The sequence below is a fragment of the Colias philodice genome, chromosome 28, assembly GCF_061535455.1.
Source record: "Colias philodice isolate Cphi_HAF_F1 chromosome 28, ilColPhil1 Martin Lab GWU primary, whole genome shotgun sequence".
NCBI lineage: Eukaryota > Metazoa > Arthropoda > Insecta > Lepidoptera > Pieridae > Colias > Colias philodice.
This window is the reverse complement of record NC_143113.1, coordinates 1,450,375-1,464,566: the sequence shown is the minus strand read 5'-3', so window position 1 is coordinate 1,464,566 and position 14,192 is coordinate 1,450,375. Positions and strand designations below refer to the sequence as shown.

The following is a 14,192-nucleotide window of genomic DNA, read 5'->3' as shown; positions in this document are numbered from 1 at the left end:
GAAAGCGACTTTGTTATAAACTATGTAGTGATGATGTAGTGATATTATTCGAAGTGAATTAATTTTTAAACGTAATATTACGTAAATCAATCGCAAGAAAATACTATTGAAATATAGAGTAATATAGGTAATCAAGTATTACCATCTAGGTGTACATGTTTTTACGAGGTTGTGATAACGGCAAAACGATAAGCGGCCGTTATCTATAACGCCGTTACGTTACGTATGTGTGTGTGTGTACTTATGTACGTGTACGTGTGTATGGGTGTGTACTTGTGGATATAGAATTGTGTATGTGTGTGTAGTTACTGTGTTTGTGTGTGTGTGTGTTGCACAACGGTTTGATTGTTTCGTTTATCAGTAGGTACTATGTAGGTTTCAATAATCTTTGTGAAATATCATCGCTTATAATTGAATGACATTGAGCCTTGTAAATTAATATAGTTGTAGATAAAACTATATTCTTATATAAAGTAGTAGGTAGTAGTAGTAGTTATTTATTAAGTAAGTTCGCTAGGTCAGTCGTGAGTCGTGACTCGTGAGTCATGAATTATTTAATTTTCGATCGATTTATTGAATAGGTTTATTTATAACTAGCTTACCGCCCGCGGCTTCGCCCGCTTCGTCTAAAACATAATAAATTATATACTAAAACCTTCCTCTTGAATCACTCTATCTATTAAAAAAAACCGCATCAAAATCGGTTGCGTAGTTTTAAAGATTTAAGCATACAAAGGGACATAGGGACAGAGAAAGCGACTTTGTTTTATATATACTATGTAGTGACTAGCAATGCCCGCAGACGAACCCGCGTGTAAATCAAGTATTTCTATAGCACATTTGTTATTCTGGTGTATAACCATTATTCCTGTTACGTTTCATCCAAATCCATCCATTAGTTTACGTTAAATAGTAAACATCCATAAATACAAATTTTCGCGTTTTAATATTAATATGACTAAGCAAATAAAAATAATAACTTTCCTTTCTACATATAACCTTAAAAACTACGGTTTTTTATGTAACAATTTTCTAATTTTGTGAAAAAATCGTATCAGAACTATTTATGGACCGACGCGCAGCCGTTTTGGAGATTAGCCAGACAGACGAACAGAATAATTATAACTGTCGTTTCATTAGAAGTAGAAGTATATAACTTTCATAATATTATGCCTAAAATATGTTGTGTATAGTTTTAAAATAGATAGGAATTTAGAAATATTTTTCCATGTAAAGTTCCCGTGTCACAATATTTAAAATTTAATTACACCGAAATGGATGGACCAATTTTCCTGGAATTGTTATCTATATTCTATATTGTCTATATTAGGCCTGAGAATAGGTAGTAAGTTGATATCTATTTCTATGAAGTCAAATTGATGTTTATTTCTTACTTTTCAAAAAAAGGAGGAAGTTTACAAATTAACTGTATTTTTTTGGGCAGTTTGTTCATAACTTTTGACTGACTTTGACCTTTTTTATTTTTAAACTAGTGTCTCCCATGTGATCTTTTGACTTTTGAGATTAATTTGAAAATGGTTTAGTTAATTGTTAAAATTTATTATTTCTCAAATTGTAAACGTTTGCCAGTCACCTACCTACCTGCAGCAGGGGCAATATTGGAACAATCTCGGTTGCACGGCGGTCGGAGCAATTTCAGCTGTTCTCTAAATTGCCCCTGCTTGCCACATCACAATTAAGGAGCCAATTAAGGGTGCAATTCCAATATTGCCCCTGCTGCAGGTACGTGAGTAGTCGGCTTTAGTCACTACATAGTATAAAACAAAGTCGCTTTCTCTGTCCCCATGCCACTTGTATGTTTAAATCTTTAAAACTACGCAACGGATTTTGATACGGTTTTTTTTATAGATAAAGTGATTCAAGAGGAAGGTTTTAACTTTAAGTATATAAGTTTTAGACAAAGCGGGCGAAGCCGCAGGCGGTAAGCTAGTTTATATATAAACTAAACATGACTATGATATTACAAGGTGTCACTTTTAAGTTATTTGCACATGTGTAAGGTTTCGCGTAACATTACATCGATTGTTGCCAAGTAGTAAGGAGAATAAGTATTTAACCGACTTTGCAAAATGTGGTGTGCGTTTCGAAGTGTTTTTCTATTTTATAGTAGGTATTTTCCAACTTCGGGTGCCCTGGTTGTTCTCAAACCCATTTGACAATTATAATGTACATAGTATTTAATGTAGGAAAAATATTTTTTTTTAATATTTTTTTATCCATTGTACCTATTGGAGTAAAAGTAACACTCGTAAATAGAAAATACAAACTGCAATAAAAATTGAACCAATAATAAATTTGCATATATTTGCTGGTGTTTCGTACTTTCTAAAAAATTTATTCCAATTTGCCTTGGTTTCATTACAGATGTCGAACCGTTTCTCGTTTTTAAAAATAATAAATTATTTAATTAAAAAATCAGTAAACATATTATAATATATTAGGATATCTTGCTCCTGCACTAGGATAATCTGTGACGTGGGAACAAGTTTCTTCCAGTTGGCTCTTTTAAATAAAAATAATCAATATATTATTTAGTTAACAAGATAAAAAGTAAAACAACTAAAACCCAACTACGACAAAAAACGACGCTGAAAAAGTATAAAACAAAAGTTAAATTGATGAACTAATAAAGAAGCTATGAACGAAAAGATGTGAATTATATGCAATCAGCCCATGAATACAGGTAAAGTCACAAGCAAATGCTAGTAATATATATATATTCAAAATGTGCAAGTAAAAAGCTTTCAAATGATACCAAACACGGCATATTTATCTTAACTTTATTTTTTTACTCTGTATGTTTTGTCCGCTAGAGGGCGCCACATTAGATTTTGTGAAACCCCATATAGCCTATAACCAGCGGACAATTAAGACGCTTCTAATGATATGTCATTTGTCGAATTCTGATAAGTAGTTTAGAAGTTACGAGGGAACAGATGAACATACATACATACATACATACATACATACATACATACATACATACATACATACATAGCCTGTCAAAATCATAACCCTCCTTTTGCTTTGCCGTAGTCGGGTAAAAAATACGCTTAAACTCATGAAATTATCGCATTGTATTGTCACAGATCCTTGATAAGTGAACGAAGTTTGAATTAAATCTGTCCGTTTAAAGTGGGTCAAAATCAAGTCGCAAGAGTCGGTTACATACAAACTTACAGGTGAAGCTAATAAGAGCGTGTTACATTTTAAGATTTTGTATACGGGTAAAACCGTGGCACAAAACTATAGTAGCTATATATAACTATCGTGATATTACGCAATGTATATGTTGTAACCCTGCGAAGCCATAATAGGCATAGTATGGGAAGGAAAACGGACTTTTTGTCGTATTATTATACATTGCTTGTTCGATAGTGGCCTTATCCTTGTTGGAGGTGTGGTGTGAAGGTTGTGTGTCAATGTACTGTGATATGATTTAATATAGTCGCTATTTGTGAATGAGGTTTGGTGTTACGTAATTATATGTTGGCTGTATCTTAATTATTTAAATATTTTTTTAATAGTTTATGAATAAATGCTGTAAACAAGTTTAAAGTGAAAGTACAATTTGAATTTTTTTACTCAATTAAGTATCTGCATATTATAAAATTGCCAGTTAAAATTGTACAGCCAGATTAGAAACAAACAGACAAACTTAACTTTTGACAGAGACATTATTTGATACCATAACACTAACCCACATAGGGTTTTAAAGGACAAAATTCAATCCATTAATATCTCTAATTGATGTAAAAGTATAATTACATTCATATTAATTAACAAAATAAATAAATAAAATAAATAAATATTATAGGACTAAATTATTACACAAATCGACCTAGTCCCACAGTAAGCTCAATTAAGGCTTGTGTTGTGGGTACTAGGCGACGATAAATATAATATGTATTTAATAAATACATATATAGATAATAACACCCAGACCCAAGAACAAATAATTGAGTTCATCACACAAATATTTGCCCTGATCGGGGATCGAACCCGGGACCGTCGGCTCAGTAGGCAGTTACTTTACCACTGCGCCAACCGCGTCGTACAAAAATGCTGTTATTTTGTCACCATATAGTATATTTATTTATAACATCAAGTCTATTTAATAGTAATTACATAAATTGAGTCAAGCCACTCCAACCTACTTTCATGCAAGTTTGACAAGCCATAAGGCTGTGGCCGCAAAAACTGACAGCTTGCTTAGTGCCTTATGCTGCATTTACACATTCATGTTCGCTATTTGCCTCGTCAATTGAGCAACATTCGTGTCCGAGTTTCCTCGCGAATATTCACACATTAGCCTCTCTTTTATTTCGTTCGTTGTTACTTATTAAAGTGAAACTTTTATTACATCGTCTCAAACTTTTTGGTCTGTGAAGCGCATGTCGCGTGTATCGCGGCTGCCGAGTAGGTATACCTACTCGGCAGCCGACCGTCACGCGACATGCGCTACGCAAAGCAGTGTTCGGAACCGTTCGAACAGTTTCACTTTTACCGTGGTTTCATAAAACCACACAACATTTTTTATTAAGTAGCCTTTAGTGCGTTGAGCCAAATGGCTTGCATTCTCACTGCTTGTTAGCTAGACGACAAACGCGCACTGGCCACAAACTGGATCACAAACATTCGATTTGAAAGAAAGAATGAAATATAGTTTTATCCAGTTACTCACTAGGTAACTGGCTAGGCTTCATGGTGCATTTACATATTTTGTAAACAGAGCACTCGTCATTAGCCTTGAGATTCACGTATTCGTATTAAGACCAATTTTTTGGACATAATAAAAGGGAAGACGAATGTATGTGTGTTCGCGATGACTAGAAGTCGAAATGAGAGGATCTGCGAATAGTGAACATAAATGTGTAAGCATAAGTGTGCAGCATAAGGCACGAAGCAAGACGTCAGACAGGCGTCTGTGCGGACGTAGCCTTATATGTATTTAACAATCCTCGCCGCGAAACACCGCAAATTATCTATCGATTTAATCCACAGATAATGCAATCTTGAATAAACATTGCCGAAAAAATATTACATATATATTTCGACAGCGTTTGTCGCGTTTACTTCCGCCGCCACGAAAAACAGGAAGATAGCCTACCTGCGCTGTTTTTGTCGCTTCTAGTACAGTGACCTGGTGGAAGTTGGAACCCGTGTAAAAATAGATTATTGTTATGTAATGTACTTATTTTGAGTTGGTCGGCGTGTTTGGGCGGCGTGATTGCAAGATTTTTGATAAGGTTTTTGTTACGTTTTACTCGTATTTGGGTGTATTTATAATCTATACTAATATTATAAAGCTAAAGAGTTTGTTTGTTTGAACGCGCTAATCTTAGAAACTGCTGGTCCGATTTGAAAAATTACTTCGGTGTTAGATAGCCCATTTATCGAGAAAGGCTATATAGGCTCATTACTCTATCTCTCTACCATTACTCTAAGACCAACAGGAGCGGAGCCACGCGGGTGAAACCTCGAAGCGCAGCTAGTTCATATAAAATATAAATGTATAGATACATATACCCGCGGCACAGTGCGGGTGTCGAATGTTCTTTAGGTACATGGAGATACGAATTCGATACAAATACATATATAGCCTCCTAATCCCATAGATACAGTACTTCACACCTATTCAAAGCATGGTTAACCATAGCGAAGGTTACTTGCAAAAACTTAGAGACGTAAGAGATATCGCGGTAAAGGTCAGGGGTTTGATGCTAGCATGCAACGGGTATGTTCCTGTATGGTACAAATTAAGTGGTCGAGTTTAGAAATTCCTGCACCCATACCATGACGTCTTAAAGCAGTACTATTTCCAGTGCATGCAGTATTTAAAAGAGCAACTATGGAGTTTCTTGCCGGTTCTTCTCCGTAGATACTGTTTTCCGAATCGGTGGTAAATGTTAAAAACACGTAGTGACGATTCAAAAGTGCTTCTCGAAGAAGTCTAATTGAATAAATAAATATTTGAGTTTGAGTGCGTGGATAAATGACAGCATCTAGCGCCATCACTGAAAATAATACGGCTATAAGATATCACAGCAACCTCTAGGTTTTAAATGTGTAATGTTATTTTTAACCGATCGACTAAGGCACCGGAAGGCTCTCGATTCGTAGCATAGTTATATTTATTTTTAGTGGCTGCTACGAAGTAGCGTTTTAGACTAATCGATATCGTCAAATTTTGGCTCTAGCAATCTTGATACTATACGGTAATATAATATTTGACATAGATGTTAAATCTCGCCCCAGACATAAAAGGATGCATTATTTCCTTAAATATACATACTATATCCATACCAAACGATAGCCTATATCTAGATAGATAAATGTATCAGTTTTGGAGAAATCCGTGAATGAACATACGCATTCACACATCAAAAATATACATAAATTTACTTGCTTACTATATCATCATTTTCAAATAAACGCGTGGCCAGTTCATAACCTCCTTTTTTCAAGTCGGTTGTAAAGTGTCAAATCACTTAACACCAATCACTAGAACCGTGACCACTTAGCGTCAGGTGACATCTAGTTGGCCACCTTGCAAAAAAAGAGGAAAAACAAAAGCAAAAAACTGTTTGAAGTCGGACAAGCGAAACATCGATCGGTTACAGTTGATTTTTGTTGTGTTCCACTTAGGGCTAGAGATTGTGACCTAAGTTATAAATAATATTATATTATTTAGGGCCGGTTTTTCAATGCTTGGATAAAATTTATTCGTCGAATAATGTATAAAACTACCATTTTAAAAACGTATTCTAATTGCCCGTATTTGACAGTTTACGTGACATTTTAATATTATCGTGTAATAATTTATTGGACGGATAAGTTGGGATAAGCATTGAAAAATCGGCCCTAAGTAATATTAATATTCTAAGGTGTAACGAAATTTAATTAAATGTATCACAACTAATGTATGTTGGCAGTTTGCTTCGAATCTAAAAATAACATTGAACTATTAATAAGTTAACCCCATTTCACTTACAGTATTATAAATAGCGTGAATCTGATCATTCATACGTTGGTTAGCAGCTGCAACTTGTTGAAAATTAAGCTACAATATTTTTGCCCTAAAGACATTTTATCCATTGTTTGATTTTCGATATTCGCGCATATAAACATATGAAGTTTATTTATTTATTTATGCTTTATTGCTCAAGATAAATTACAAATTGAGACTTAGCCTAGGATACAATATAACAAACGGCGGTCTTATCGCTAAATACGAATTCTTCCAGACAACCGGTTGTACAGAGAGAAATTAAGTAAAGGATAGGAATAGGGCACAGCACAAATAAATATATACATACGAAAATAAAATAAATAGAAGTTTATAAGATCCTTTCAACTAAATTGAAATAATATCGTTAATTGTACAATGTGGGTACGTCAATTTTAATTAAAAACGCTTGTCACAAGCTTCTATTTTGTATTATGTTTGTTCGTCACAATAATTAACGTGTTACGGTAGTACGAGAAAGCATTCATTCAGAATTGTGTATGTATGGAATCATGGGCCTTATTGTTATTGTAATATAGTAGGCAATGGCGTAGTTGTTGAGAGGTACGTCAATTTTGATCAAAATAACGTGAACTACATATTTGGTTTTTGAGTGACTAGTATGTAGGAACATAATTATTTCTATTATCTCAGCTTAAAATGATAATCTCGAAACAAATTGTTTAAGTATTTTCAATTATAATTTGAATATAATGTTCTATTGTTATTTAAATTATGTTCAAAATAATTGTATATTCATATTATTAAAATTGTATGATATCCCCATCGTATGGATTTTAACATTTAAATTATAAAATAATTAGTGCCATAACCAATAATTAAAAATATGTACTTAGTTTATAATAACATATTTGTTTTATTTAAGTAGTTGTTAAAATAATAACGTCATGTTTCAAAACTTTAATGATTTATAAATAAACATGATTTTTTATTTTTAAGTATAAAATTTATCGTACAATACTAAATAGTAGTCATCAGACCGTGTAATGAAAACAACACTTCGGTATTGTTATTGTGTGAAAATTGTATTTGTGTATGCAAATTGCGGAATATATTTATTATTTATAATTATATTAAATAAAGAACAATAGCCTAGACCTAAGTGGAACGAATCTTGTTTCGTTCCGCGACTGACAAACTAACTAGAGGTAAAATTGGGAGGACAGTAAATTGTTATTATTTGTTAAATTATATTTTATTGATAAGGTAATAAGGGCCCCTTTAGTTTCTATATTGGCGGACATTGGCGGTTTCAAATGTGAGTGTATAAATATAAATTTAGAAAGAATAGAAAAAAATCGATGACGTGGCGGGGTTCCATTCCCGCTTCCTTTCACGCCAATCCGGGGCGGATGCCTAACCAACTCGGCCACTCTTGACTCCCCAGAGCGATCGAATTTTTTATATTCTTTCAGTTTTATGTGTCTAAGCGACACACCGTGATCGAATTTTCTGTATTCTTTCTACATATAATAAAACCAAAAATATCAAATTCATGTGAGTTTATATTCAAACCGTGTGAGTAGCACACAGAAACAGACAAAAACTAACAAAACAATAACAAACTTCAAAACTAATAGATACAATACTCGGAAAGCTTTTTTTGCTATTTAATACGGGAGGAAGGAAACCTTTAAATGGCTATAAAAACATATTATCAATAAGCAATAGAATTGTGCTAAAAATAATAAATAGTAAACTGCAAAACGGTTATGTACATACTAGAAAATAAAGAAAATACGTCAACTAAAAGAAAAAACCTGAATCATTTTCACTACTACAAAAAAAGTCTTCGATTAGAATGTTATCAGCTAATGTATTGACTAATCTAAATAAATACGTAGTTGCTTGAATAAAATTTTGCCGCGTCTGCTTTTATTCATTCTATTGTTATGCCCTATACACATACCATATACATTGATTTGGTAGCAGTGGTGTTTGAGTGATAGGGATCTCCAAATCAAAGTCAGGGGTTTGAAATTAGAGGAGCAAATAATTAAATACACCGCTTGAAACCTGGCATGCCCTAGAGTTTGGCCAAAGTAGTGGAATATGGCCTAAATTCTCTTAGGAATGTATTCCGCAGTGGGGACATAATATAATAGTCAAATATACATAATCACTATGATGAATAATCATAACGTATAAAACATCGAAAATTCTAATGCCAAGTCGTAAAAATTTGCTTCTTTATATCGAACTGTGGTCTTGGACGTAAGGCATATCTACAAACCAAAAAACCTGTAGACGATCAAAGTGCAGATAAATAAAAATGTCTAGAAACCTAAAAAGCATTGAATACACCCATTGATACAATTAACCGTGATAATGCTGCGCCTGCGCATGTTTTTTTGTGTACCATACAGAAGGCATATATCTAATCTATGTTCGATTTAAATGTCTATGAACATTTAGCTTGAGCGGTGTCAGTCGATAGTGAACCACCGAAGGCATCACACGTGATCGGAAAATTAATTATCAGTACTTACGACAATTTAATTATTTTTGTGAGTGTTTTACGCAATGGATAAATTAAGAGAGATGGCACAGCTGGGGTATATTTAGAAGAATAGTGTATAATTTTCTGAAAAAAAAAAAATTTAAGTAGTCAAAAATTATAATACGAAATAAAATTATAATATGTAATAAAATTAAAAAATCTGTATCGTCTTTAAGTAGAGTTGAAGGCCTAAATTACGGTCTTATATATATTACCTACTACTAACTAATTCCGTATTTCCTGATTTCTTAAGGAATCAATCGTTAATGCTCTACAGACTACAATACGTAGATTTTTGTGAATTTTGAAAAATTTAAGATTGAATAAGTTCTTCTCTAGACTTTTATTTTCAAACGTCTACCCTTCTAAATTCATCTTTGATGAAAAGTAAAGGGATAGAATACACACAAAATATTTTTGTCCAGGTTGTGGTTTCAAGCTATTTAAATTTTGTCAAATTTAGGCATCAAATTTAGGAATCCAAGATCAAAATTAGGCATCTTGGACTTCATTTCTTTGGTACCTAATACCTATATCCAAATAGAATTCTCAATAAGTTTTTTATTTACTGCTCTTTTTTAATATTCAATTTAATATTCACATGACTTTTTGATATAATGTGATAGTTTTCCTTTTTCAATTACATCACTTGTATGATAATCGTTTTTTTGTTTCATTTGCATTATTTTTTTGCGTCGATATCGTTTGTTAATTAATTCTTTTGTGCATTGTTTAACTTTGCTTGACATTATTTTGACTTATATATATCAGTGAATGTTAAAATACTTACCAGACTGAAACTATCTATGATCGAAAAAAGACAGATTTAAAATATTCCCTTGTAATATAAGTTGACGTGGTGGTCACTTTTTTCATCATAAACTTTCATTCAAATCGTAATTTTTCTGTGCCATACCATATTCGTGTGATAAAACCTACGACCATCTTAAAATGAAATTACTATTTCATTTTTTTTTCCTGTGAGATAAGCATTGCCTATTGCAAGATCTAATGAAAAGTACTTTAAGAATCTTGATAAACTCCTCGATAGCCACCAAAAATATATTCTTCCAGTATTTCCAATACCACAGATTGTCGAGTAAGGATCACTTGCTAGTGATAAGACAGCCTTTTGTACAATATTCATGTGTGCTGTTTTCTTCTCTGATATTTTCTTTGGTGTACACTCAATAGTTTTATCTATAGCTAGCGGTCCGGCTTCGCCCGTGGTAAATGTTTCCGTTTTATCTTCATAAGAACCATCCTCGTATTCATATCGTAATTAACGAAATCGGTTCAGCTGATCTCCATATTTGCGCTTAGTAAAAAATTTAGGGTTACATTTTTGAATTAAAGACTTCTGATGTATTAATGATTTCACTCCTTTGTCCACAGATCCTGTAAGATATGACCAAGAGTTCGTGACACAACATGGCGCGTCACCTGGTCACAGTATGCATGTTCTGTCTGCTTTGCGCGGCGCACACATGCGCATCGCATGTCGACACACACAGCCTGCACACATACACACCCTCCATAGACATGGACGTGATACCAACGTATAACCTGGAGAAGATACAAACGAAGAGACACCAAAAGTTGAGGCACAAACGTGAAGTCAGGAACGTGAACCCAGCAGCATATATAGAGCAGATCTTTAGGCTGTATGGTGACGCTGGGTCCATGACGATGAATCTAACTGGCTTCAATAAGATGCTCAGAGGGTTGGATCTACACAAATTGGTCGAGGGGGGTGTACACAAGATTGAGAATAAGGATTATATATATTATGGACAGAGCGTGAAGGATGATGAAGTTAGTGTAAGTGGATTTTTGTTTGTTGGTAGGAAAGCAGTTGGTTGGATAGCAGAAAAGTAGCTGGTGAAGCCGCTTAAACTAAAAACTGGCTACTCAAGTACCTGCAGCAGGCGTAATATTGGAATTAGACCCTTAATTGGCTCCTTAATTGTGATGTGTATAGGCAAGCAGGGGCAATATAGAGAACAACTGAAATTGCTCCGACCGCCGTGCAACCGAGATTATTCTAATATTGCCCCTGTTGCAGGTAGGTGAGTAGCCGGTTTTAGCAGATAGTAATGTTTTTGGCACGTTTATTCAGACTTACTAGATAACGTTAGAAGCAAAAAAAGAGCAATAGATATAGACAATAGACATCAGCTGTATACATAAAAATGTTCTCTAATTTAAATGGAAAAGGAAATTATGTACTTTAAAAGAATTTTTTCTCTCACGTGACGAAAGTTTAAGCGGCTGATAAACTAAATTAACTCAGTGATTAAGCAGTAGGTGTGATGTGTTAATAAATTTCTTTTTAATTACATCACACGTTTTGATAATCGTTTTTGTGTTGGTTGCTTTTTTTAAGTGTCGATTTTCAATATCCTGTTGGTTTTTAATCGCTGGTTGACTTTAGAATGACATAGTTAATGTAGTAATCTGTTGAATATTATGCTGTTCATCATGCTTAAAACATGTATGAATTGGTTAAAAATTCATATTAAATTTACCAAGATCAATAACTAACGATGTTTAATTCTATCTTATGGTTGACCAGATGGTTCTTCACTAGCTTAAACTAGGTATTAAAAACAGTATTATTGAAGATATTCAGCTCTCATTTAAAAACGTGTCAGGAATGGAGCGGTCTCCATGAAAAATATTGGAAATCTTTGCAAGACTAACAGTAATCTGTGCTAGACCACAGTTAGTGTGGCAAAGATTTCCAATATTTTTTCTGCTTAGTTTTAGTATCATTTTCTTTACCCACGCCATATAGACATCATATAGATATTGGCAAAGAAAATGCTACATAGAAACTGTATATCTTCCTCTTTTCACAGTGTGTAAGCAGTTCAGAACTAATCACAACGGTCAACACGAGGTTAAAACCTCACGACCACGACCACGAGCACGGTCACAGTGACCACGCGGTCGATGACCACGAGGCTGAGAATCTCATATCGGAAGACGCGTTGATGGCGATATGCCCTATCCTATTGTATCAGAAACTTGCCAATAGTTCTATAGAGAGGTGAGTTTTTGTTTAGTTTAAAGAAAAAGAAAAAGATCAAGATTAATTTTTTTGTATAGGATCTAGATGATTTATAATATTCAGAATTCTAGGCTTTATAACTTCCTTTCATAATGGAAAAGGCTATTCGTCTAAGATCTGATTCTGTGAATATTTTTTGATTTTTTTTTTACACAAATCGACCTAGTCCCACAGTAAGCTCAATTAAGGCTTGTGTTGTGGGTACTAGGCGACGATAAATATAATATTTAATAAATACATATATAGATAATAACACCCAGACCCAAGAACAAATAATTGAGTTCATCACACAAATATTTGCCCTGACCGGGGTTCAAACCCGGGACCGTCGGCTCAATAGGCAGTTACTTTACCACTGCGCCAACCGCGTCGTCAAACTAAAGAATGAACAACTCAATTCTTTATTATTCAATTTCAGTAAATACCAATTTCAGTAAGTACCATTTTTATCGGAACTACAAAATAAATTTCACTTTCAGGGACGGTTGTTTAAAAGAAATGAACTTCCCATCAAATCGATTAGACGTACGACACAAAGAAAAGGAGAATGCATATTCAAAGAATATGTTTCACGTGTGGTTATATTCTTCTTTAAGTATAAGCGCGATCAGCGCTTGCGGGCTATTGGGTGTAGCTGTGATACCAATCATGCATAAGACGTATTATAATCACATACTACAGTTCTTAGTAGCTCTAGCTGTAGGCACACTTTGTGGGGATGCCTTGTTGCATTTAATGCCACACGCCATGAGTCCCATGGAACATGATCATTCAGAAAATGCCATAGAAGTCAGAGCGTCACATGACGATGGCATGTGGAAAGGCCTGGCCGCCATGCTGGGCGTAGTATTCTTCTATTTCACGGAAAAAGGCCTCACAGTGGTCGTAGAGTGGAGAAAGAGGCGCCAAAAGCTCGAAGAAGACAAACTGCCTTCAAGAGTCAGGGTGCTTAAAGACGAAACTGTCGGAGGTTGTTCGGGAGGCTCTAAAGCGCCAATATCAAACTCCACCTCAAATTCCCTAATGAAAATCTTCAAGCGTGACGAAAAGGGTGATCCAACAACGAAAACGTGTAAACACAAGTACTCAGAATATCCATATTGTTACGATGAAATCGATACAGACACACATGATGAACATCATATGCGAGATGGTGTTCCACCAAGCCCGAAAGCGAATAATAAACATAATAATAGTGTTAGTGTAGTGTCGTCGAATGCATTGAATCCTGAGGGGAAAGAAAATGAGCCTACAGCTAAAGATTGGCTGTTAAAGGGAGAGGCACCAGCCGTTGTTGAAATGAACAATATTAAACATAAGGATGATGTTAAGGATTTGAAGGATGGTGACAGTTATACTGTTATTTTGAGGTGAGTGATTATAATAAAAATGTGTGCGTGTACTAGTGTACACACGTAAGAAGTAAAACTTCTTTAAGACCTTATTTTTCAAAAAATAATTTACTATATGCAACTTGACAGAAATACGTCGAATCACGCATGGTAGGGATAAGAACAAGATGGCGCGTAACGGAAAAATGTCACGCGTAACGAAAAAATGTTGCACTA

At 34.3% G+C, this 14,192-nt stretch overlaps 1 protein-coding gene across 5 annotated transcripts in view; it reads left to right on the top strand.

The window, feature by feature from the left end:
* The window catches only part of foi (solute carrier family 39 fear-of-intimacy), a 53,461-nt gene that overhangs the window by 22,758 nt on the left and 16,511 nt on the right, over nucleotides 1–14,192 (top strand). For 4 of the 5 annotated variants that reach the window (XR_016317869.1, XM_089712182.1, XM_089712184.1 and 1 more), the window contains exons 2-4: nucleotides 10,947–11,372; nucleotides 12,413–12,603; nucleotides 13,104–13,994. Coding sequence is in view for 4 of the 5 variants with exons in the window: in XM_089712182.1 (XP_089568308.1) it covers nucleotides 10,983–11,372; nucleotides 12,413–12,603; nucleotides 13,104–13,994 (1,472 nt within the window). In the remaining variant the exon portion in view is untranslated. The remainder of the gene's footprint in view (nucleotides 1–10,946; nucleotides 11,373–12,412; nucleotides 12,604–13,103; nucleotides 13,995–14,192) is intronic. The other variant, XM_089712185.1, reaches the window with a different exon arrangement.